The sequence below is a fragment of the Salmo salar genome, chromosome 22, assembly GCF_965601325.2.
Source record: "Salmo salar chromosome 22, fSalSal1, whole genome shotgun sequence".
NCBI classification, from domain to species: domain Eukaryota; kingdom Metazoa; phylum Chordata; class Actinopteri; order Salmoniformes; family Salmonidae; genus Salmo; species Salmo salar.
In genome coordinates, this window is record NC_138312.1 from 64,608,098 (window position 1) to 64,634,099 (window position 26,002).

General features: G+C 48.3%; 1 protein-coding gene across 1 annotated transcript in view; it reads right to left on the minus strand.

The window, feature by feature from the left end:
- Window positions 1-26,002, minus strand: part of hdac11 (histone deacetylase 11) — a 109,727-nt gene that overhangs the window by 42,917 nt on the left and 40,808 nt on the right. The window contains exon 5 of the mRNA XM_082967768.1: window positions 5,470-5,512. Coding sequence (XP_082823894.1) covers window positions 5,470-5,512 — 43 coding nt within the window. The remainder of the gene's footprint in view (window positions 1-5,469; window positions 5,513-26,002) is intronic.

A 26,002-nucleotide genomic window follows, 5' to 3' on the forward strand; every position in this document is an offset into this window, starting at 1 on the left:
CTGAGCCTTCTCTGGTCTCTACTCCTCCCGTTACGGGGTCTGAGATGTCGAAGCCTCTCACCATTAGCTGTGACAAATTGAAAACCCTAGTCATTGGCGACTCCATTACCCGCAGTATTAGACTTAAAACTAATCATCCAGCGATCATACACTGTTTACCAGGGGGCAGGGCTACCGACGTTAAGGCTAATCTAAAGACGGTGCTGGCTAAAGCTAAAACGGGCGAGTGTAGAGAGTATAGAGATATTGTTATCCACGTCGGCACCAACGATGTTAGGATGAAACAGTCAGTGGTCACCAAGCGTAACAAGCCTCAGTGTGTAAATCAGCTAGAAAGATGTGTCGGCATCGAGTAATTGTCTCTGGCCCCCTCCCAGTTAGGGGGAGTGATGAGCTCTACAGCAGAGTCTCACAACTCAATCGCTAGTTGAAAACTGTTTTCTGCCCCTCCCAAAATAAATAATTTGTAGATAATTGGCCCTCTTTCTGGGACTCACCCACAAACAGGACCAAGCCTGGCCTGCTGAGGAGTGACAGACTCCATCCTAGCTGGAGGGGTGCTCTCATCTTATCTACAAACATAGACAGGGCTCTAACTCCTCTAGCTCCACAATGAGATAGGGTGCAGGCCAGGCAGCAGGCTGTTAGCCAGCCTGCCAGCTTAGTGGAGTCTGCTACTAGCACAGTCAGTGTAGTCAGCTCAGCTTTCCCCATTGAGACCGTGTCTGTGCCTCGATCTAGGTTGGGCAAAACTAAACATGGCGGTGTTCGCCTTAGCAATCTCACTAGAATAAAGACCTCCTCCATTCCTGCCATTATTGAAAGAGATTGTGATACCTCACATCTCCAAATTGGGTTACTTAATGTTAGATCCCTCACTTCCAAGGCAGTTATAGTCAATGAACTAATCACTGATCATAATCTTGATGTGATTGGCCTGACTGAAACATGGCTTGAGCCTGATGAATTTACTGTGTTAAATGAGGCCTCACCTCCTGGTTACACTAGTGACCATATCCCCTGCGCATCCCACAAAGGCGGAGGTGTTGCTAACATTTACGATAGCAAATTTCAATTTACAGACCCAAAAAAATATTTTTTTTTGTCTTTTGAGCTTCTAGTCATGAAATCTATGCAGCCTACTCAATCAGTTTTTATAGCTACTGTTTACAGGCCTCCTGGGCCATATGCAGTGTTCCTCACTGAGTTCCCTGAATTCCTATCGGACCTTGTAGTCACGGCAAATAATAATCCAATTTTTGGTGACTTTAATATTTACATGGAAAAGTCCACAGACCCACTCCAAAAGGCTTTCGGAGCCATCATCGACTCAGTGGGTTTTGTCTAACATGTCTCTGGACCTACTCACTGCCACAGTCATACTCTGGACCTAGTTTTGTCCCTGGTATACAGAAAATACCCGAGCCCTGAAGCAATTTTCCAGAAAATTGGAACGGAAATGGTGCCACACCAAACAGGAAGTCTTCCGACTAGCTTGGAAAGACAGTACAGTGCAGTATCGAAGAGCCCTCACTGCTGCTCGATCATCCTATTTTTCCAACTTAATTGAGGAAAATAAGAACAATCCCAAATGTATTTTTGATACTGTCGCAAATCTAACTAAAAAGCAGCATTCCCCAAAAGAGGATGGCTTTCACTTCAGCAGTGATAAATTCATGAACTTCTTTGAGGAAAAGATTATGATCATTAGAAAGCAAATTATGGACTCCTCTTTAAATATGCGTATTCCTCCAAAGCTCCGTTGTCTTGAGTCTACACAACTCTGCCAGGAGCTAGGATCAAGGGAGACACTCAAGTGTTTTAGTACTATATCTCGTGACACAATGATGAAAATAATCATGGCCTCTAAACCTTCAAGCTGCATACTGGACCCTATTCCAACTAAACTACTGAAAGAGCTGCTTCCTGTGCCTGGCCCTCCTATGTTGAACATAATAAACGGCTCCCTATCCACCGGATGTGTACCAAACTCACTAGAAGTGGCAGTAATAATGCCTCTCTTGAAAAAGCCAAACCTTGAACCAGAAAATAAAAAAAACGAATCGGCCTAGGTTGGAATCTCCCATTCCTCTCAACATTTTTTGAAAAAGCTGTTGCGTAGCAACTCACTGCTTTCCAAGAAACAAAGAGATCTTCTGTTGAATCTCACAATTCATCTTGATGGTTGTACAGTCGTCTCAAATAAAACTGTGAAGGACCTCGGCGTTACTCTGGACCCTGATCTCTCTTTTGACGAACATATCAAGACTGTTTCAAGGACAGCTTTTTTCCATCTACGTAACATTGCAAAAATCATAAACTTTCTGTCCAAAAATTATGCTGAAAAATTAATCCATGCTTTTGTCACTTCTAGGTTAGACTACTGCAATGCTCTACTTTCCGGCAACATGGATAAAGCACTAAATAAATTTCAGTTAGTGCTAAATACGGCTGCTAGAATCCTGACTAGAACCACAATATTTGATCATATTACTCCAGTGCTAGCCTCCCTACACTGGCTTCCTGTTAAGGCAAGGGCTGAAGCATTACATGGGCTTGCTCCTACCCATCTTTCCGATTTGGCACTAAATAAACATCAGTTACGCTACGGTCACTTATGGACAAGTAAAAAAAATGTGACAATAAAATATGACAAAAGTATGTTCATACAGTTGGTATACATGTATAACTGACAACAAAAAATTTCGAAAGAACTTCAAAAAACGGTCCAGAAGCACTTTTTTAAGGGGGTGATAAGTTTTAGATTTTTTTTTTACATTTTCCAAATTTTACCCTTGGGTCTTGACTTGATGTGCATTTGCAATATGAACATTTACTGTGGAGCACGCTCGCCATCTTCTTTTGCAGTGTGACACTTGGCATTTGCCATATGGCATTTGCAATAAGTTTTGAATGAAACGGCGTCCATTTGAGTGGTATTGTACATCGTGTATATGTTTCGTACGGTGCCAATAAGATCCCATTCATTTTTGTCCATTTCAGGGGGGTATTCCCTTACATACCTACACGTATGCTATGGTCACAAGACGCAGGCCTCCTAATTGTCCCTAGAATTTCAAAGCAAACAGCTGGAGGCAGGGCTTTCTCCTATAGAGCTCCATTTTTATGGAATGGTCTGCCTACCCATGTGAGAGACGCAGACTCGGTCTTAACCTTTAAGTCTTTATTAAAGACTCATCTCTTCAGTAGGTCCTATGATTGAGTGTAGTCTGGCCCAGGAGTGTGAATGTGAACGGAAAGGCACTGGAGCAACGAACCGCCCTTGCTGTCTCTGCCTGGCCGGTTCCCCTCTCTCCATTGGGATTCTCTGCCTCTAACCCTATTACAGGGGCTGAGTCACTGGCTTACTGGTGCTCTTCCTTGCCGTCCCTAGGAGGGGTGCGTCACTTGAGTGGGTTGAGTCACTGACGTGGTCTTCCTGTCCGGGGCTTTCATCGGATGGGGCCACAGTGTCTCCTGACCCCTCCTGTCTCAGCCTCCAGTATTTATGTTGCAGTAGTTTATGTGTCGCGGGGCAATGGTCAGTCTGTCACATCTGGAGTATTTCTCTTGTCTTTTCCGGTGTCCTGTGTGAATTTAAATATGCTCTCTCTAATTCTCTCTTTCTCTCTTTTTTTCTTTCTCTCTCTCGGAGGACCTGAGCCCTAGGACCATGCCTCAGGACTACCTGGCTTGATGACTCCTTGCTGTCCCCAGTTCACCTGGCCGTGCTGCTGCTCCAGTTCCAACTGTTCTGCCTGCGGCTATGGAACTCAGACCTATTTACCGGACGTGCTACCTGTCCCAGACCTGCTGTTTTCAACTCTCTAGAGACAGCAGGAGCGGTAGAGATACTCTCAATGATCGGCTATGAAAAGCCAACTGACATTTACTCCTGAGGTGCTGACCTGTTGCACCCTCGACAACCACTGTGATTATTATTATTTGACCATGCTGGTCATCTATGAACATTTGAACATCTTGGCCATGTTCTGTTATAATCTCCAACTGGCACAGCCAGAAGAGGACTGGCCACCCCTCATAGCCTAGTTCCTCTCTAGGTTTCTTCCTAGGTTCTGGCCTTTCTAGGGAGTTTTTCCTAGCCACCCCTCATAGCCTGGTTCCTCTCTAGGTTTCTTCCTTGGTTCTGGCCTTTCTAGGGAGTTTTTCCTAGCCACTGTGCTTCTACACCTGCATTACTTGCTGTTTGGGGTTTTAGGCTGGGATTCTGTAGAACACTTTGTGACATCAGCTGATGTAATAAGGGCTTTATAAATAAAATACATTTGATTGATCACAACGCTTCAAACTGTTACAGAGAGCTGGTATAGCAAATTTGGTATAGAGCAGGCCTAACCCATCCTATTAAATTAGTCAAAACAGGAAAACACCAACATGAATAGTTATCTATCCAAAACGAAGATGTATTGGTAAACCACTTCTCCAATATTTTTGGCCCTATAACAAATAAATAAACAGCAAAAACATATACATGATCAAATACAAATCTTCGAATCAACTATTAAAGACGACCAGAACCCACTGGATTCTCCAACTACATTGAACGAACTACAGGACAAAATTACAAACCCTCCAACCCACAAAGGCCTGTGGGGTTGATGGTAGCCTACATTAAATTATAAAATATACAGACCACAAATTCCAAATGGCTAAACTTAAAACTCTTTAACATCATCCTCATCATCCTTGATTTCAAAAAGGCTTTTGACTCAATTTGGCATGAGGGTGTGCTATACAAATCGATAACTTCCACAAAGCTGTGAACGATCTGAGAGCCATCAAAAGGAACATAACATGTAACATACCCTCTCTCTCTCGTATAGCAGACCCTCGTGCCAAATTGAGTCAAAAGCCTTTTTGAAATCAATAAAGCATGAGAAGATTTTGCATTTGTTTTGGTTTGCTTGTTTGTCAATTAGGGTGTGCAGGGTGAATACGTGGTCTGTCGTATGGTAATATTGTAAAAAGCCTATCTGGCATTTGCTCAGTACATTGTTTTTACTGAGGAAATGTACGAGTCTGCTGTTAATGATAATGCAGAGGATTTTCCCAAGGATGCTGTTGACGCATATCCCACGATAGTTATTGGGGTCAAATTTGTCTCCACTTCTGTGGATTGGGGTGATCAGGCCTTGGTTCCAAATATTGGGGAATATGCCAAAACTGAGGATAATGTTAAAGAGTTTAAGTATAGTCAATTGGTATTTGTGGTCTGTATATTTTATAATTTAATTTAGGATACCATCAACCCCACAGGCCTTTGTGGGTTGGAGGGTTTGTATTTTGTCCTGTAGTTCATCTCAATGTAATTGGAGAATCCAGTGGGTTCTGGTCGTCTTTAATAGTTGATTCTACAACACTCTCTCCAACCTCCAACTCACTGTCCATTAAGAGGTGAATTAGCAGTGAAACTGAAAAGCCATGAGAAGGAGAGGAGACAGAACTCACCTACATTGATGGCCCAGCCTCGGTCTACAGCCAGTTTCCCTGCCTACAGACGACCAACACAATACATTAGATTAGAAACAACACAATACATTAGATTAGAAACAACACAATACATTAGATTAGAAACAACACAATACATTAGATTAGAAACAACAGATTAGATTAGAAACAACACAATACATTAGATTAGAAACAACACAATACATTAGATTAGAAACAACACAATACATTAGATTAGAAACAACACAATACATTAGAAACAACACAATACATTAAATAAGAAACAATAGATTATAAACAATACAATACATTAAATTAGAAACAATACAACACAATAGATTAGAAACAACACAATACATTACATTAGAAACAATACAATACATTAAAACAATAATGCAACCCAACAGAGGCTGAGTCCTTGAGATGAATAAACATGAATCTATAAATGTATCCATAAAAATGTACAAATAATATCCCCAAAAATGTAAATACATCTTGATGTGTTTAGTTTTCAGTCAATTTCTCTCTCTCTACCATTCTTGTCTTGTCTTGTCTTGTCTTGTCTTGTCTTGTCTTGTCTTGTCTTGTCTTGTCTTGTCTTGTCTTGTCCTGTCCTGTCCTGTCCTGTCCTGTCCTATCCTGTCCTGTCTTGTCCTGTCTTGTCTTGTCCTGTCTTGTCCTGTCTTGTCTTGTCGTCTTGTCCTGTCCTTCTCTCTCTCTCTATCAGACTGGTATGGTTTTCCTCTCTCTAACAGACTGGTATGGTTTCCCTCTCTCTCTATCAGACTGGTATGGCTTCCCTCTCTCTCTACCAGACTGGTATGGCTTCCCTCTCTCTCTACCAGACTGGTATGGCTTCCCTCTCTCTCTACCAGACTGGTATGGCTTCCCTCTCTCTCTATCAGACTGGTATGGCCTCACTCTCTCTCTATCAGACTGGTATGGCTTCCCTCTCTCTCTATCAGACTGGTATGGCTTCCCTCCCTCTATCACACTGGTATGGCTTCCCTCTCTCTCTCTATCAGAGTGGGAAGGCTTCCCTCTCTCTCTATCAGACTGGTATGGCTTCCCTCTCTCTATCAGACTGGTATGGTTTCCCTCTCTCTATCAGACTGGTATGGCTTCCCGCTCTCTCTATCAGACTGGTATGGCTTCCCTCTCTCTCTATCAGACTGGTATGGCTTCCCTCTCTCTCTACCAGACTGGTATGGCTTCCCTCTCTCTCTATCAGACTGGTATGGCTTCCCTCTCTCTCTACCAGACTGGTATGGCTTCCCTCTCTCTCTCTCTCTCTCTATCAGACTGGTATGGCTTCCCTCTCTCTCTCTCACTCTCTCTCTCTATCAGACTGGTATGGCTTCCCTCTCTCTCTATCAGACTGGTATGGCTTCCCTCCCTCCCTCTCTCGATCACACTGGTATGGTTTCCCTCTCTCTCTACCAGACTGGTATGGTTTCCCTCTCTCTCTACCAGACTGGTATGGCTTCCCTCTCTCTCTATCAGACTGGTATGGCTTCCCTCCCTCTATCACACTGGTATGGTTTCCCTCTCTCTCTACCAGACTGGTATGGCTTCCCTCTCTCTCTATCAGACTGGTATGGCTTCCCTCTCTCTCTATCAGACTGGTATGGTTTCCCTCTCTCTCTCTATCTCTCTATCAGACTGGTATGGCTTTCCTCTCTCTCTCTATCACACTGGTATGGTTTCCCTCTCTCTCTACCAGACTGGTATGGCTTCCCTCTCTCTCTATCAGACTGGTATGGCTTCCCTCTCTCTCTATCAGACTGGTATGGCTTCCCTCTCTCTATCAGACTGGTATGGTTTCCCTCTCTCTATCAGACTGGTATGGCTTCCCTCTCTCTCTATCAGACTGGTATGGCTTCCCTCTCTCTCTACCAGACTGGTATGGCTTCCCTCTCTCTCTATCAGACTGGTATGGCTTCCCTCTCTCTCTACCAGACTGGTATGGTTTCCCTCTCTCTCTACCAGACTGGTATGGCTTCCCTCTCTCTCTCTCTCTCGCTCTCTCTCTCTCTCTATCAGACTGGTATGGCTTCCCTCTCTCTCTCTCTCACTCTCTCTCTCTATCAGACTGGTATGGCTTCCCTCTCTCTCTATCAGACTGGTATGGTTTCCCTCTCTCTATCAGACTGGTATGGCTTCCCTCTCTCTCTATCAGACTGGTATGGCTTCCCTCTCTCTCTACCAGACTGGTATGGCTTCCCTCTCTCTCTATCAGACTGGTATGGCTTCCCTCTCTCTCTACCAGACTGGTATGGTTTCCCTCTCTCTCTACCAGACTGGTATGGCTTCCCTCTCTCTCTCTCTCTCGCTCTCTCTCTCTCTCTATCAGACTGGTATGGCTTCCCTCTCTCTCTCTCTCACTCTCTCTCTCTATCAGACTGGTATGGCTTCCCTCTCTCTCTATCAGACTGGTATGGCTTCCCTCCCTCTCTCTATCACACTGGTATGGCTTCCCTCTCTCTCTATCAGACTGGTATGGCTTCCCTCTCTCTATCAGACTGGTATGGTTTCCCTCTCTCTATCAGACTGGTATGGCTTCCCTCTCTCTCTATCAGACTGGTATGGCTTCCCGCTCTCTCTATCAGACTGGTATGGCTTCCCTCTCTCTCTATCAGACTGGTATGGCTTCCCTCTCTCTCTACCAGACTGGTATGGCTTCCCTCTCTCTCTATCAGACTGGTATGGCTTCCCTCTCTCTCTACCAGACTGGTATGGTTTCCCTCTCTCTCTACCAGACTGGTATGGCTTCCCTCTCTCTCTCTCTCTCTCTATCAGACTGGTATGGCTTCCCTCTCTCTCTCTCTCACTCTCTCTCTCTCTATCAGACTGGTATGGCTTCCCTCTCTCTCTATCAGACTGGTATGGCTTCCCTCCCTCTCTCGATCACACTGGTATGGTTTCCCTCTCTCTCTACCAGACTGGTATGGCTTCCCTCTCTCTCTCTCTCTCTCTCTCTCTCTCTCTATCAGACTGGTATGGCTTCCCTCCCTCTCTCTAATACACTGGTATGGTTTCCCTCTCTCTCTACCAGACTGGTATGGCTTCCCTCTCTCTCTATCAGACTGGTATGGCTTCCCTCCCTCTATCACACTGGTATGGTTTCCCTCTCTCTCTACCAGACTGGTATGGCTTCCCTCTCTCTCTATCAGACTGGTATGGCTTCCCTCTCTCTCTATCAGACTGGTATGGTTTCCCTCTCTCTCTCTATCTCTCTATCAGACTGGTATGGCTTTCCTCTCTCTCTCTATCACACTGGTATGGTTTCCCTCTCTCTCTACCAGACTGGTATGGCTTCCCTCTCTCTCTATCAGACTGGTATGGCTTCCCTCTCTCTCTATCAGACTGGTATGGTTTCCCTCTCTCTATCAGACTGGTATGGCTTCCCTCTCTCTCTATCAGACTGGTATGGCTTCCCGCTCTCTCTATCAGACTGGTATGGCTTCCCTCTCTCTCTATCAGACTGGTATGGCTTCCCTCCCTCTCTCGATCACACTGGTATGGTTTCCCTCTCTCTCTACCAGACTGGTATGGCTTCCCTCTCTCTCTCTCTCTCTCTCTCTCTCTCTATCAGACTGGTATGGCTTCCCTCCCTCTCTCTAATACACTGGTATGGTTTCCCTCTCTCTCTACCAGACTGGTATGGCTTCCCTCTCTCTCTACCAGACTGGTATGGCTTCCCTCTCTCTCTACCAGACTGGTATGGCTTCCCTCTCTCTCTACCAGACTGGTATGGCTTCCCTCCCTCTCTCTATCACACTGGTATGGTTTCCCTCTCTCTCTCTATCTCTCTATCAGACTGGTATGGCTTTCCTCTCTCTCTCTATCACACTGGTATGGTTTCCCTCTCTCTCTACCAGACTGGTATGGCTTCCCTCTCTCTCTATCAGACTGGAATGGCTTCCCTCTCTCTCTATCAGACTGGTATGGTTTCCCTCTCTCGATCAGACTGGTATGGCTTCCCTCTCTCTCTATCAGACTGGTATGGCTTCCCGCTCTCTCTATCAGACTGGTATGGCTTCCCTCTCTCTCTATCAGACTGGTATGGCTTCCCTCTCTCTCTACCAGACTGGTATGGCTTCCCTCTCTCTCTATCAGACTGGTATGGCTTCCCTCTCTCTCTACCAGACAGGTATGGTTTCCCTCTCTCTCTACCAGACTGGTATGGCTTCCCTCTCTCTCTCTCTCTCTCTCTCTCTCTCTATCAGACTGGTATGGCTTCCCTTTCTCTCTATCAGACTGGTATGGCTTCCCTCCCTCTCTCTATCACACTGGTATGGTTTCCCTCTCTCTCTACCAGACTGGTATGGCTTCCCTCTCTCTCTATCAGACTGGTATGGTTTCCCTCTCTCTATCTCTCTCTCTATCAGACTGGTATGGCTTCCCTCTCTCTCTATCAGACTGGTATGGCTTCCCTCTCTCTCTCTACCAGACTGGTATGGCCTCTCTCTCTACCAGACTGGTATGGCTTCCCTCTCTCTCTAAAAGACTGGTATGGCTTCCCTCTCTCTCTACCAGACTGGTATGGCTTCCCTCTCTCTCTACCAGACTGGTATGGCTTCCCTCTCTCTCTACTAGACTGGTATGGCTTCCCTCTTTCTCTACCAGACTGGTATGGCTTCCCTCTCTCTCTACCAGACTGGTATGGCTTCCCTCTCTCTCTATCAGACTGGTATGGCTTCCCTCTCTCTATCAGACTGGTATGGCTTCCATCTCTCTCTATCAGACTGGTATGGCCTCCCTCTCTCTCTATCAGACTGGTATGGCCTCCCTCTCTCTCTATCAGACTGGTAAGGCTTCCCTCTCTATCAGACTGGTATGGCTTCCCTCTCTCTCTCTATCAGACTGTTATGGCTTCCCTCTCTCTCTATCAGACTGGTATGGCTTCCCTCTCTCTCAATCAGACTGGTATGGCTTCCCTCTCTCTCTACCAGACTGGTATGGTTTCCCTCTCTCTCTACCAGACTGGTATGGCTTCCCTCTCTCTCTCTCTATCAGACTGGTATGGCTTCCCTCTCTCTCTCTCTCTCTCTCTCTCTCTCTATCAGACTGGTATGGCTTCCCTCTCTCTCTATCAGACTGGTATGGCTTCCCTCCCTCTCTCTATCACACTGGTATGGTTTCCCTCTCTCTCTACCAGACTGGTATGGCTTCCCTCTCTCTCTCTCTCTCTCTATCAGACTGGTATGGCTTCCCTCTCTCTCTATCAGACTGGTATGGCTTCCCTCCATCTCTCTATCACACTGGTATGGTTTCCCTCTCTCTCTACCAGACTGGTATGGCTTCCCTCTCTCTCTATCAGACTAGTATGGTTTCCCTCTCTCTATCTCTCTCTCTATCAGACTGGTATGGCTTCCCTCTCTCTCTACCAGACTGGTATGGCTTCCCTCTCTCTCTACCAGACTGGTATGGCTTCCCTCTCTCTCTACCAGACTGGTATGGCTTCCCTCTCTCTCTACCAGACTGGTATGGCTCCCTCCCTCTCTCTATCACACTGGTATGGTTTCCCTCTCTCTCTATCAGATTGGTATGGCTTCCCTCTCTCTCTATCAGACTGGTATGGCTTCCCTCCCTCTATCACACTGGTATGGTTTCCCTCTCTCTCTACCAGACTGGTATGGCTTCCCTCTCTCTCTATCAGACTGGTATGGCTTCCCTCTCTCTCTATCAGACTGGTATGGTTTCCCTCTCTCTCTCTATCTCTCTATCAGACTGGTATGGCTTCCCTCTCTATCACACTGGTATGGTTTCCCTCTCTCTCTACCAGACTGGTATGGCTTCCCTCTCTCTATCAGACTGGTATGGTTTCCCTCTCTCTATCAGACTGGTATGGCTTCCCTCTCTCTCTATCAGACTGGTATGGCTTCCCGCTCTCTCTATCAGACTGGTATGGCTTCCCTCTCTCTCTATCAGACTGGTATGGCTTCCCTCTCTCTCTACCAGACTGGTATGGCTTCCCTCTCTCTCTACCAGACTGGTATGGCTTCCCTCTCTCTCTCTCTCTCTATCAGACTGGTATGGCTTCCCTCTCTATCTCTCTCACTCTCTCTCTCTCTCAGACTGGTATGGCTTCCCTCTCTCTCTATCAGACTGGTATGGCTTCCCTCCCTCTCTCTATCTCACTGGTATGGTTTCCCTCTCTCTCTACCAGACTGGTATGGCTTCCCTCTCTCTCTCTATCACACTGGTATGGTTTCCCTCTCTCTCTATCACACTGGTATGGTTTCCCTCTCTCTCTATCAGATTGGTATGGCTTCCCTCTCTCTCTATCAGACTGGTATGGCTTCCCTCCCTCTATCACACTGGTATGGTTTCCCTCTCTTTCTACCAGACTGGTATGGCTTCCCTCTCTCTCTATCAGACTGGTATGGCTTCCCTCTCTCTCTATCAGACTGGTATGGTTTCCCTCTCTCTCTCTATCTCTCTATCAGACTGGTATGGCTTTCCTCTCTCTCTCTATCACACTGGTATGGTTTCCCTCTCTCTCTACCAGACTGGTATGGCTTCCCTCTCTCTCTATCAGACTGGTATGGCTTCCCGCTCTCTCTATCAGACTGGTATGGCTTCCCTCTCTCTCTATCAGACTGGTATGGCTTCCCTCTCTCTCTCTATCACACTGGTATGGTTTCCCTCTCTCTCTACCAGACTGGTATGGCTTCCCTCTTTCTCTATCAGACTGGAATGGCTTCCCTCTCTCTCTATCAGACTGGTATGGTTTCCCTCTCTCGATCAGACTGGTATGGCTTCCCTCTCTCTCTATCAGACTGGTATGGCTTCCCGCTCTCTCTATCAGACTGGTATGGCTTCCCTCTCTCTCTATCAGACTGGTATGGCTTCCCTCTCTCTCTACCAGACTGGTATGGCTTCCCTCTCTCTCTATCAGACTGGTATGGCTTCCCTCTCTCTCTACCAGACAGGTATGGTTTCCCTCTCTCTCTACCAGACTGGTATGGCTTCCCTCTCTCTCTCTCTCTCTCTCTCTCTCTATCAGACTGGTATGGCTTCCCTTTCTCTCTATCAGACTGGTATGGCTTCCCTCCCTCTCTCTATCACACTGGTATGGTTTCCCTCTCTCTCTACCAGACTGGTATGGATTCCCTCTCTCTCTATCAGACTGGTATGGTTTCCCTCTCTCTATCTCTCTCTCTATCAGACTGGTATGGCTTCCCTCTCTCTCTATCAGACTGGTATGGCTTCCCTCTCTCTCTCTCAGACTGGTATGGCCTCTCTCTCTACCAGACTGGTATGGCTTCCCTCTCTCTCTACCAGACTGGTATGGCTTCCCTCTCTCTCTACCAGACTGGTATGGCTTCCCTCTCTCTCTACTAGACTGGTATGGCTTCCCTCTTTCTCTACCAGACTGGTATGGCTTCCCTCTTTCTCTACCAGACTGGTATGGCTTCCCTCTCTCTCTACTAGACTGGTATGGCTTCCCTCTCTCTCTATCAGACTGGTATGGCTTCCCTCTCTCTATCAGACTGGTATGGCTTCCATCTCTCTCTATCAGACTGGTATGGCCTCCCTCTCTCTCTATCAGACTGGTATGGCTTCCCTCTCTCTCTATCAGACTGGTAAGGCTTCCCTCTCTATCAGACTGGTATGGCTTCCCTCTCTCTCTCTATCAGACTGTTATGGCTTCCCTCTCTCTCTATCAGACTGGTATGGCTTCCCTCTCTCTCAATCAGACTGGTATGGCTTCCCTCTCTCTCTATCAGACTGGTATGGCTTCCCTCTCTCTCTACCAGACTGGTATGGTTTCCCTCTCTCTCTACCAGACTGGTATGGCTTCCCTCTCTCTCTCTCTATCAGACTGGTATGGCTTCCCTCTCTCTCTCTCTCTCTCTCTATCAGACTGGTATGGCTTCCCTCTCTCTCTATCAGACTGGTATGGCTTCCCTCCCTCTCTCTATCACACTGGTATGGTTTCCCTCTCTCTCTACCAGACTGGTATGGCTTCCCTCTCTCTCTCTCTCTCTCTCTATCAGACTGGTATGGCTTCCCTCTCTCTCTACCAGACTGGTATGGCTTCCCTCTCTCTCTACCAGACTGGTATGGCTTCCCTCTCTCTCTACCAGACTGGTATGGCTTCCCTCTCTCTCTACCAGACTGGTATGGCTCCCTCCCTCTCTCTATCACACTGGTATGGTTTCCCTCTCTCTCTATCAGATTGGTATGGCTTCCCTCTCTCTCTATCAGACTGGTATGGCTTCCCTCCCTCTATCACACTGGTATGGTTTCCCTCTCTCTCTACCAGACTGGTATGGCTTCCCTCTCTCTCTATCAGACTGGTATGGCTTCCCTCTCTCTCTATCAGACTGGTATGGCTTCCCTCTCTATCACACTGGTATGGTTTCCCTCTCTCTCTACCAGACTGGTATGGCTTCCCTCTCTCTATCAGACTGGTATGGTTTCCCTCTCTCTATCAGACTGGTATGGCTTCCCTCTCTCTCTATCAGACTGGTATGGCTTCCCGCTCTCTCTATCAGACTGGTATGGCTTCCCTCTCTCTCTATCAGACTGGTATGGCTTCCCTCTCTCTCTACCAGACTGGTATGGTTTCCCTCTCTCTCTACCAGACTGGTATGGCTTCCCTCTCTCTCTCTCTCTCTCTATCAGACTGGTATGGCTTCCCTCTCTATCTCTCTCACTCTCTCTCTCTCTCTCAGACTGGTATGGCTTCCCTCTCTCTCTATCAGACTGGTATGGCTTCCCTCCCTCTCTCTCAGATTGGTATGGCTTCCCTCTCTCTCTATCAGACTGGTATGGCTTCCCTCCCTCTATCACACTGGTATGGTTTCCCTCTCTCTCTACCAGACTGGTATGGCTTCCCTCTCTCTCTATCAGACTGGTATGGCTTCCCTCTCTCTCTATCAGACTGGTATGGCTTCCCTCTCTATCACACTGGTATGGTTTCCCTCTCTCTCTACCAGACTGGTATGGCTTCCCTCTCTCTATCAGACTGGTATGGTTTCCCTCTCTCTATCAGACTGGTATGGCTTCCCTCTCTCTCTATCAGACTGGTATGGCTTCCCGCTCTCTCTATCAGACTGGTATGGCTTCCCTCTCTCTCTATCAGACTGGTATGGCTTCCCTCTCTCTCTACCAGACTGGTATGGTTTCCCTCTCTCTCTACCAGACTGGTATGGCTTCCCTCTCTCTCTCTCTCTCTCTATCAGACTGGTATGGCTTCCCTCTCTATCTCTCTCACTCTCTCTCTCTCTCTCTCAGACTGGTATGGCTTCCCTCTCTCTCTATCAGACTGGTATGGCTTCCCTCCCTCTCTCTATCTCACTGGTATGGTTTCCCTCTCTCTCTACCAGACTGGTATGGCTTCCCTCTCTCTCTCTCTCTCTCTCTCTCTCTATCAGACTGGAATGGATTTCCCTCTCTTTCTATCAGACTGGTATGGCTTCCCTCCCTCTCTCTATCACACTGGTATGGTTTCCCTCTCTCTCTATCACACTGGTATGGTTTCCCTCTCTCTCTATCAGATTGGTATGGCTTCCCTCTCTCTCTATCAGACTGGTATGGCTTCCCTCCCTCTATCACACTGGTATGGTTTCCCTCTCTTTCTACCAGACTGGTATGGCTTCCCTCTCTCTCTATCAGACTGGTATGGCTTCCCTCTCTCTCTATCAGACTGGTATGGTTTCCCTCTCTCTCTCTATCTCTCTATCAGACTGGTATGGCTTTCCTCTCTCTCTCTATCACACTGGTATGGTTTCCCTCTCTCTCTACCAGACTGGTATGGCTTCCCTCTCTCTCTATCAGACTGGTATGGCTTCCCGCTCTCTCTATCAGACTGGTATGGCTTCCCTCTCTCTCTATCAGACTGGTATGGCTTCCCTCTCTCTCTACCAGACTGGTATGGCTTCCCTCTCTCTCTATCAGACTGGTATGGCTTCCCTCTCTCTCTACCAGACTGGTATGGTTTCCCTCTCTCTCTACCAGACTGGTATGGCTTCCCTCTCTCTCTCTCTCTCTCTCTCTCTCTCTCTCTCTCTCTCTCTCTCTATCAGACTGGTATGGCTTCCCTTTCTCTCTATCAGACTGGTATGGCTTCCCTCCCTCTCTCTATCACACTGGTATGGTTTCCCTCTCTCTCTACCAGACTGGTATGGCTTCCCTCTCTCTCTATCAGACTGGTATGGTTTCCCTCTCTCTATCTCTCTCTCTATCAGACTGGTATGGCTTCCCTCTCTCTCTATCAGACTGGTATGGCTTCCCTCTCTCTCTCAGACTGGTATGGCCTCTCTCTCTACCAGACTGGTATGGCTTCCCTCTCTCTCTACCAGACTGGTATGGCTTCCCTCTCTCTCTACCAGACTGGTATGGCTTCCCTCTCCCTCTACCACACTGGTATGGCTTCCCTCTCTCTCTCTATCTCTCTATCAGACTGGTATGGCTTTCCTCTCTCTCTCTATCACACTGGTATGGTTTCCCTCTCTCTCTACCAGACTGGTATGGCTTCCCTCTCTCTCTATCAGACTGGTATGGCTTCCCGCTCTCTCTATCAGACTGGTATGGCTTCCCTCTCTCTCTATCAGACTGGTATGGCTTCCCTCTCTCTCTACCAGACTGGTATGGCTTCCCTCTCTCTCTATCAGACTGGTATGGCTTCCCTCTCTCTCTACCAGACTGGTATGGTTTCCCTCTCTCTCTACCAGACTGGTATGGCTTCCCTCTCTCTCTCTCTCTCTCTCTCTCTCTATCAGACTGGTATGGCTTCCCTATCTCTCTATCAGACTGGTATGGCTTCCCTCCCTCTCTCTATCACACTGGTATGGTTTCCCTCTCTCTCTACCAGACTGGTATGGCTTCCCTCTCTCTCTATCAGACTGGTATGGTTTCCCTCTCTCTATCTCTCTCTCTATCAGACTGGTATGGCTTCACTCTCTCTCTATCAGACAGGTATGGCTTCCCTCTCTCTCTCAGACTGGTATGGCCTCTCTCTCTACCAGACTGGTATGGCTTCCCTCTCTCTCTACCAGACTGGTATGGCTTCCCTCTCTCTCTACCAGACTGGTATGGCTTCCCTCTCCCTCTACCACACTGGTATGGCTTCCCTCTCTCTCTACTAGACTGGTATGGCTTCCCTCTTTCTCTACCAGACTGGTATGGCTTCCCTCTCTCTCTACTAGACTGGTATGGCTTCCCTCTCTCTCTATCAGACTGGTATGGCTTCCCTCTCTCTCTACTAGACTGGTATGGCTTCCCTCTCTCTCTATCAGACTGGTATGGCTTCCCTCTCTCTCTATCAGACTGGTATGGCTTCCCTCCCTCTCTCTATCACACTGGTATGGTTTCCCTCTCTCTCTACCAGACTGGTATGGCTTCCCTCTCTCTCTACCAGACTGGTATGGCTTCCCTCTCTCTCTCTATCAGACTGGTATGGCTTCCCTCTCTCTCTACCAGACTGGTATGGCTTCCCTCTCTCTCTACCAGACTGGTATGGCTTCCCTCTCTCTCTACCAGACTGGTATGGCTTCCCTCTCTCTCTACCAGACTGGTATGGCTTCCCTCTCTCTCTACCAGACTGGTATGGCTTCCCTCTCTCTCTACCAGACTGGTATGGCTTCCCTCTCTCTCTATCAGACTGGTATGGTTTCCCTCTCTCTCTACCAGACTGGTATGGCTCCGACCCTCTCTCTATCACACTGGTATGGCTTCCCTCTCTCTCTATCAGATTGGTATGGCTTCCCTCTCTCTCTATCAGACTGGTATGGCTTCCCTCCCTCTATCACACTGGTATGGTTTCCCTCTCTCTCTACCAGACTGGTATGGCTTCCCTCTCTCTCTATCAGACTGGTATGGCTTCCCTCTCTCTCTATCAGACTGGTATGGTTTCCCTCTCTCTCTCTATCTCTCTATCAGACTGGTATGGCTTCCCTCTCTCTCTCTATCACAATGGTATGGTTTCCCTCTCTCTCTACCAGACTGGTATGGCTTCCCTCTCTCTCTATCAGACTGGTATGGCTTCACTCTCTCTATCAGACTGGTATGGTTTCCCTCTCTCTATCAGACTGGTATGGCTTCCCTCTCTCTCTATCAGACTGGTATGGCTTCCCGATCTCTCTATCAGACTGGTATGGCTTCCCTCTCTCTCTATCAGACTGGTATGGCTTCCCTCTCTCTCTACCAGACTGGTATGGCTTCCCTCTCTCTCTATCAGACTGGTATGGCTTCCCTCTCTCTCTACCAGACTGGTATGGTTTCCCTCTCTCTCTACCAGACTGGTATGGCTTCCCTCTCTCTCACTCTCTCTCTCTCTCAGACTGGTATGGCTTCCCTCTCTCTCTATCAGACTGGTATGGCTTCCCTCCCTCTATCACACTGGTATGGTTTCCCTCTCTCTCTACCAGACTGGTATGGCTTCCCTCTCTCTCTCTCTCTCTCTCTCTCTATCAGACTGGTATGGCTTCCCTCTCTTTCTCTCAGACTGGTATGGCTTCCCTCCCTCTCTCTATCACACTGGTATGGTTTCCCTCTCTCTCCATCAGACTGGTATGGCTTCCCTCTCTCTCTATCAGACTGGTATGGTTTCCCTCTCTCTCTATCAGACTGGTATGGTTTCCCTCTCTCTCTATCAGATTGGTATGGCTTCCCTCTCTCTCTATCAGACTGGTATGGCTTCCCTCCCTCTATCACACTGGTATGGTTTCCCTCTCTTTCTACCAGACTGGTATGGCTTCCCTCTCTCTCTATCAGACTGGTATGGCTTCCCTCTCTCTCTATCAGACTGGTATGGTTTCCCTCTCTCTCTCTATCTCTCTATCAGACTGGTATGGCTTTCCTCTCTCTCTCTATCACACTGGTATGGTTTCAATCTCTCTCTACCAGACTGGTATGGCTTCCCTCTCTCTCTATCAGACTGGTATGGCTTCCCTCTCTCTCTATCAGACTGGTGTGGTTTCCCTCTCTCTATCAGACTGGTATGGCTTCCCTCTCTCTCTATCAGACTGGTATGGCTTCCCGCTCTCTCTATCAGACTGGTATGGCTTCCCTCTCTCTCTATCAGACTGGTATGGCTTCCCTCTCTCTCTACCAGACTGGTATGGCTTCCCTCTCTCTCTATCAGACTGGTATGGCTTCCCTCTCTCTCTACCAGACTGGTATGGTTTCCCTCTCTCTCTACCAGACTGGTATGGCTTCCCTCTCTCTCTCTCTCTCTCTCTATCAGACTGGTATGGCTTCCCTTTCTATCAGACTGGTATGGCTTCCCTCCCTCTCTCTATCACACTGGTATGGTTTCCCTCTCTCTCTCTACCAGACTGGTATGGCTTCCCTCTCTCTCTATCAGACTGGTATGGTTTCCCTCTCTCTATCTCTCTCTCTATCAGACTGGTATGGCTTCCCTCTCTCTCTATCAGACTGGTATGGCTTCCCTCTCTCTCTCAGACTGGTATGGCCTCTCTCTCTACCAGACTGGTATGGCTTCCCTCTCTCTCTACCAGACTGGTATGGCTTCCCTCTCTCTCTACCAGACTGGTATGGCTTCACTCTCCCTCTACCACACTGGTATGGCTTCCCTCTCTCTCTACTAGACTGGTATGGCTTCCCTCTTTCTCTACCAGACTGGTATGGCTTCCCTCTCTCTCTACTAGACTGGTATGGCTTCCCTCTCTCTCTACCAGACTGGTATGGCTTCCCTCTCTCTCTATCAGACTGGTATGGCCTCCCTCTCTCTCTATCAGACTGGTATGGCTTCCCTCTCTCTCTATCAGACTGGTAAGGCTTCCCTCTCTATCAGACTGGTATGGCTTCCCTCTCTCTCTATCAGACTGGTATGGCTTCCCTCTCTCTCTATCAGACTGGTATGGCTTCCCTCTCTCTCTATCAGACTGGTATGGCTTCCCTCTCTCTCTCTATCAGACTGGTATGGCTTCCCTCCCTCTATCACACTGGTATTGTTTCCCTCTCTCTCTACCAGACTGGTATGGCTTTCCTCTCTCTCTCTATCAGACTGGTATGGTTTCCCTCTCTCTATCAGACTGGTATGGCTTCCCTCTCTCTCTATCAGACTGGTATGGCTTCCCGCTCTCTCTATCAGACTGGTATGGCTTCCCTCCCTCTATCACACTGGTATTGTTTCCCTCTCTCTCTATCAGACTGGTATGGCTTCACTCTCCCTCTACCACACTGGTATGGCTTCCCTCTCTCTCTACTAGACTGGTATGGCTTCCCTCTTTCTCTACCAGACTGGTATGGCTTCCCTCTCTCTCTACTAGACTGGTATGGCTTCCCTCTCTCTCTACCAGACTGGTATGGCTTCCCTCTCTCTCTACCAGACTGGTATGGTTTCCCTCTCTCTCTACCAGACTGGTATGGCTTCCCTCTCTCTCTCTCTATCAGACTGGTATGGCTTCCCTCTCTCTCTCTCTCTCTTTCTCTCTCTCTATCAGACTGGTATGGCTTCCCTCTCTATCAGACTGGTATGGCTTCCCTCCCTCTCTCTATCACACTGGTATGGTTTCCCTCTCTCTCTACCAGACTGGTATGGCTTCCCTCTCTCTCTCTCTCTCTATCAGACTGGTATGGCTTCCCTCTCTCTCTATCAGACTGGTATGGCTTCCCTCGCTCTCTCTATCAGACTGGTATGGTTTCCCTCTCTCTCTACCAGACTGGTATGGCTTCCCTCTCTCTCTATCAGACTAGTATGGTTTCCCTCTCTCTATCTCTCTCTCTATCAGACTGGTATGGCTTCCGTCTCTCTCTACCAGACTGGTATGGCTTCCCTCTCTCTCTCTCTCTCTTTCTCTCTCTCTATCAGACTGGTATGGCTTCCCTCTCTATCAGACTGGTATGGCTTCCCTCCCTCTCTCTATCACACTGGTATGGTTTCCCTCTCTCTCTACCAGACTGGTATGGCTTCCCTCTCTCTCTCTCTCTCTATCAGACTGGTATGGCTTCCCTCTCTCTCTATCAGACTGGTATGGCTTCCCTCGCTCTCTCTATCAGACTGGTATGGTTTCCCTCTCTCTCTACCAGACTGGTATGGCTTCCCTCTCTCTCTATCAGACTAGTATGGTTTCCCTCTATCTCTCTCTCTATCAGACTGGTATGGCTTCCGTCTCTCTCTACCAGACTGGTATGGCTTCCCTCTCTCTCTACCAGACTGGTATGGCTTCCCTCTCTCTCTACCAGACTGGTATGGCTTCCCTCTCTCTCTACCAGACTGGTATGGCTTCCCTCTCTCTCTACCAGACTGGTATGGCTTCCCTCGCTCTCTCTATCAGATTGGTATGGTTTCCCTCTCTCTCTATCAGACTGGTATGGCTTCCCTCCCTCTATCACACTGGTATGGTTTCCCTCTCTCTCTACCAGACTGGTATGGCTTCCCTCTCTCTCTATCAGACTGGTATGGCTTCCCTCTCTCTCTATCAGACTGGTATGGTTTCCCTCTCTCTCTCTATCTCTCTATCAGACTGGTATGGCTTCCCGCTCTCTCTATCAGACTGGTATGGCTTCCCTCTCTCTCTATCAGACTGGTATGGCTTCCCTCTCTCTCTACCAGACTGGTATGGCTTCCCTCTCTCTCTATCAGACTGGTATGGCTTCCCTCTCTCTCTACCAGACTGGTATGGTTTCCCTCTCTCTCTACCAGACTGGTATGGCTTCCCTCTCTCTCTCTCTCTCTCTCTATCAGACTGGTATGGCTTCCCTTTCTATCAGACTGGTATGGCTTCCCTCCCTCTCTCTATCACACTGGTATGGTTTCCCTCTCTCTCTCTACCAGACTGGTATGGCTTCCCTCTCTCTCTATCAGACTGGTATGGTTTCCCTCTCTCTATCTCTCTCTCTATCAGACTGGTATGGCTTCCCTCTCTCTCTATCAGACTGGTATGGCTTCCCTCTCTCTCTCAGACTGGTATGGCCTCTCTCTCTACCAGACTGGTATGGCTTCCCTCTCTCTCTACCAGACTGGTATGGCTTCCCTCTCTCTCTACCAGACTGGTATGGCTTCACTCTCCCTCTACCACACTGGTATGGCTTCCCTCTCTCTCTACTAGACTGGTATGGCTTCCCTCTTTCTCTACCAGACTGGTATGGCTTCCCTCTCTCTCTACTAGACTGGTATGGCTTCCCTCTCTCTCTACCAGACTGGTATGGCTTCCCTCTCTCTCTATCAGACTGGTATGGCCTCCCTCTCTCTCTATCAGACTGGTATGGCTTCCCTCTCTCTCTATCAGACTGGTATGGCTTCCCTCTCTCTCTATCAGACTGGTATGGCTTCCCTCTCTCTCTATCAGACTGGTATGGCTTCCCTCTCTCTCTATCAGACTGGTATGGCTTCCCTCTCTCTCTATCAGACTGGTATGGCTTCCCTCTCTCTCTCTATCAGACTGGTATGGCTTCCCTCCCTCTATCACACTGGTATTGTTTCCCTCTCTCTCTACCAGACTGGTATGGCTTTCCTCTCTCTCTCTATCAGACTGGTATGGTTTCCCTCTCTCTATCAGACTGGTATGGCTTCCCTCTCTCTCTATCAGACTGGTATGGCTTCCCGCTCTCTCTATCAGACTGGTATGGCTTCCCTCCCTCTATCACACTGGTATTGTTTCCCTCTCTCTCTATCAGACTGGTATGGCTTCACTCTCCCTCTACCACACTGGTATGGCTTCCCTCTCTCTCTACTAGACTGGTATGGCTTCCCTCTTTCTCTACCAGACTGGTATGGCTTCCCTCTCTCTCTACTAGACTGGTATGGCTTCCCTCTCTCTCTACCAGACTGGTATGGCTTCCCTCTCTCTCTACCAGACTGGTATGGTTTCCCTCTCTCTCTCTATCACACTGGTATGGTTTCCCTCTCTCTCTCTACCAGACTGGTATGGCTTCCCTCTCTCTCTATCAGACTGGTATGGTTTCCCTCTCTCTATCTCTCTCTCTATCAGACTGGTATGGCTTCCCTCTCTCTCTATCAGACTGGTATGGCTTCCCTCTCTCTCTCAGACTGGTATGGCCTCTCTCTCTACCAGACTGGTATGGCTTCCCTCTCTCTCTACCAGACTGGTATGGCTTCCCTCTCTCTCTACCAGACTGGTATGGCTTCACTCTCCCTCTACCACACTGGTATGGCTTCCCTCTCTCTCTACTAGACTGGTATGGCTTCCCTCTTTCTCTACCAGACTGGTATGGCTTCCCTCTCTCTCTACTAGACTGGTATGGCTTCCCTCTCTCTCTACCAGACTGGTATGGCTTCCCTCTCTCTCTATCAGACTGGTATGGCCTCCCTCTCTCTCTATCAGACTGGTATGGCTTCCCTCTCTCTCTATCAGACTGGTAAGGCTTCCCTCTCTATCAGACTGGTATGGCTTCCCTCTCTCTCTATCAGACTGGTATGGCTTCCCTCTCTCTCTATCAGACTGGTATGGCTTCCCTCTCTCTCTATCAGACTGGTATGGCTTCCCTCTCTCTCTCTATCAGACTGGTATGGCTTCCCTCCCTCTATCACACTGGTATTGTTTCCCTCTCTCTCTACCAGACTGGTATGGCTTTCCTCTCTCTCTCTATCAGACTGGTATGGTTTCCCTCTCTCTATCAGACTGGTATGGCTTCCCTCTCTCTCTATCAGACTGGTATGGCTTCCCGCTCTCTCTATCAGACTGGTATGGCTTCCCTCCCTCTATCACACTGGTATTGTTTCCCTCTCTCTCTATCAGACTGGTATGGCTTCACTCTCCCTCTACCACACTGGTATGGCTTCCCTCTCTCTCTACTAGACTGGTATGGCTTCCCTCTTTCTCTACCAGACTGGTATGGCTTCCCTCTCTCTCTACTAGACTGGTATGGCTTCCCTCTCTCTCTACCAGACTGGTATGGCTTCCCTCTCTCTCTACCAGACTGGTATGGTTTCCCTCTCTCTCTACCAGACTGGTATGGCTTCCCTCTCTCTCTCTCTATCAGACTGGTATGGCTTCCCTCTCTCTCTCTCTCTCTTTCTCTCTCTCTATCAGACTGGTATGGCTTCCCTCTCTATCAGACTGGTATGGCTTCCCTCCCTCTCTCTATCACACTGGTATGGTTTCCCTCTCTCTCTACCAGACTGGTATGGCTTCCCTCTCTCTCTCTCTCTCTATCAGACTGGTATGGCTTCCCTCTCTCTCTATCAGACTGGTATGGCTTCCCTCGCTCTCTCTATCAGACTGGTATGGTTTCCCTCTCTCTCTACCAGACTGGTATGGCTTCCCTCTCTCTCTATCAGACTAGTATGGTTTCCCTCTCTCTATCTCTCTCTCTATCAGACTGGTATGGCTTCCGTCTCTCTCTACCAGACTGGTATGGCTTCCCTCTCTCTCTCTCTCTCTTTCTCTCTCTCTATCAGACTGGTATGGCTTCCCTCTCTATCAGACTGGTATGGCTTCCCTCCCTCTCTCTATCACACTGGTATGGTTTCCCTCTCTCTCTACCAGACTGGTATAGCTTCCCTCTCTCTCTCTCTCTCTATCAGACTGGTATGGCTTCCCTCTCTCTCTATCAGACTGGTATGGCTTCCCTCGCTCTCTCTATCAGACTGGTATGGTTTCCCTCTCTCTCTACCAGACTGGTATGGCTTCCCTCTCTCTCTATCAGACTAGTATGGTTTCCCTCTCTCTATCTCTCTCTCTATCAGACTGGTATGGCTTCCGTCTCTCTCTACCAGACTGGTATGGCTTCCCTCTCTCTCTACCAGACTGGTATGGCTTCCCTCTCTCTCTACCAGACTGGTATGGCTTCCCTCTCTCTCTACCAGACTGGTATGGCTTCCCTCTCTCTCTACCAGACTGGTATGGCTTCCCTCGCTCTCTCTATCAGATTGGTATGGTTTCCCTCTCTCTCTATCAGACTGGTATGGCTTCCCTCCCTCTATCACACTGGTATGGTTTCCCTCTCTCTCTACCAGACTGGTATGGCTTCCCTCTCTCTCTATCAGACTGGTATGGCTTCCCTCTCTCTCTATCAGACTGGTATGGTTTCCCTCTCTCTCTCTATCTCTCTATCAGACTGGTATGGCTTCCCTCTCTCTCTATCACACTGGTATGGTTTCCCTCTCTCTCTACCAGACTGGTATGGCTTCCCTCTCTCTCTATCAGACTGGTATGGCTTCCCTCTCTCTCTATCAGACTGGTATGGTTTCCCTCTCTCTATCAGACTGGTATGGCTTCCCTCTCTCTCTATCAGACTGGTATGGCTTCCCGCTCTCTCTATCAGACTGGTATGGTTTCCCTCTCTCTATCTCTCTCTCTATCAGACTGGTATGGCTTCCCTCTCTCTCTATCAGACTGGTATGGCTTCCCTCTCTCTCTCTCAGACTGGTATGGCCTCTCTCTCTACCAGACTCGTATGGCTTCCCTCTCTCTCTACCAGACTGGTATGGCTTCCCTCTCTCTCTACCAGACTGGTATGGCTTCCCTCTCTCTCTACCAGAATGGTATGGCTTCCCTCTCTCTCTCTATCACACTGGTATGGTTTCCCCCTCTCTCTACCAGACTGGTATGGCTTCCCTCTCTCTCTATCAGACTGGTATGGCTTCCCTCTCTCTCTATCAGACTGGTATGGTTTCCCTCTCTCTATCAGACTGGTATGGCTTCCCTCTCTCTCTATCAGACCGGTATGGCTTCCCGCTCTCTCTATCAGACTGGTATGGCTTCCCTCTCTCTCTATCAGACTGGTATGGCTTCCTTCTCTCTCTACCAGACTGGTATGGCTTCCCTCTCTCTCTATCAGACTGGTATGGCTTCCTTCTCTCTCTACCAGACTGGTATGGCTTCCCTCTCTCTCTATCAGACTGGTATGGCTTCCTTCTCTCTCTCTCTCTCTCTCTCTCTATCAGACTGGTATGGCTTCCCTCTCTCTCTATCAGACTGGTATGGCTTCCCTCCTTCTCTCTATCACACTGGTATGGTTTCCCTCTCTCTCTACCAAACTGGTATGGCTTCCCTCTCTCTCTATCAGACTGGTATGGTTTCCCTCTCTCAATCTCTCTCTCTATCAGACTGGTATGGCTTCCCTCTCTCTCTATCAGACTGGTATGGCTTCCCTCACTCTCTCAGACTGGTATGGCCTCTCTCTCTACCAGACTGGTATGGCTTCCCTCTCTCTCTACCAGACTGGTATGGCTTCCCTCTCTCTCTATCAGACTGGTAAGGCTTCCCTCTCTATCAGACTGGTATGGCTTCCCTCTCTCTCTATCAGACTGGTATGGCTTCCCTCTCTCTCTATCAGACTGGTATGGCTTCCCTCTCTCTCTATCAGACTGGTATGGCTTCCCTCTCTCTCTATCAGACTGGTATGGCTTCCCTCCCTCTATCACACTGGTATTGTTTCCCTCTCTCTCTACCAGACTGGTATGGCTTTCCTCTCTCTCTATCAGACTGGTATGGTTTCCCTCTCTCTATCAGACTGGTATGGCTTCCCTCTCTCTCTATCAGACTGGTATGGCTTCCCGCTCTCTCTATCAGACTGGTATGGCTTCCCTCCCTCTATCACACTGGTATTGTTTCCCTCTCTCTCTATCAGACTGGTATGGCTTCAC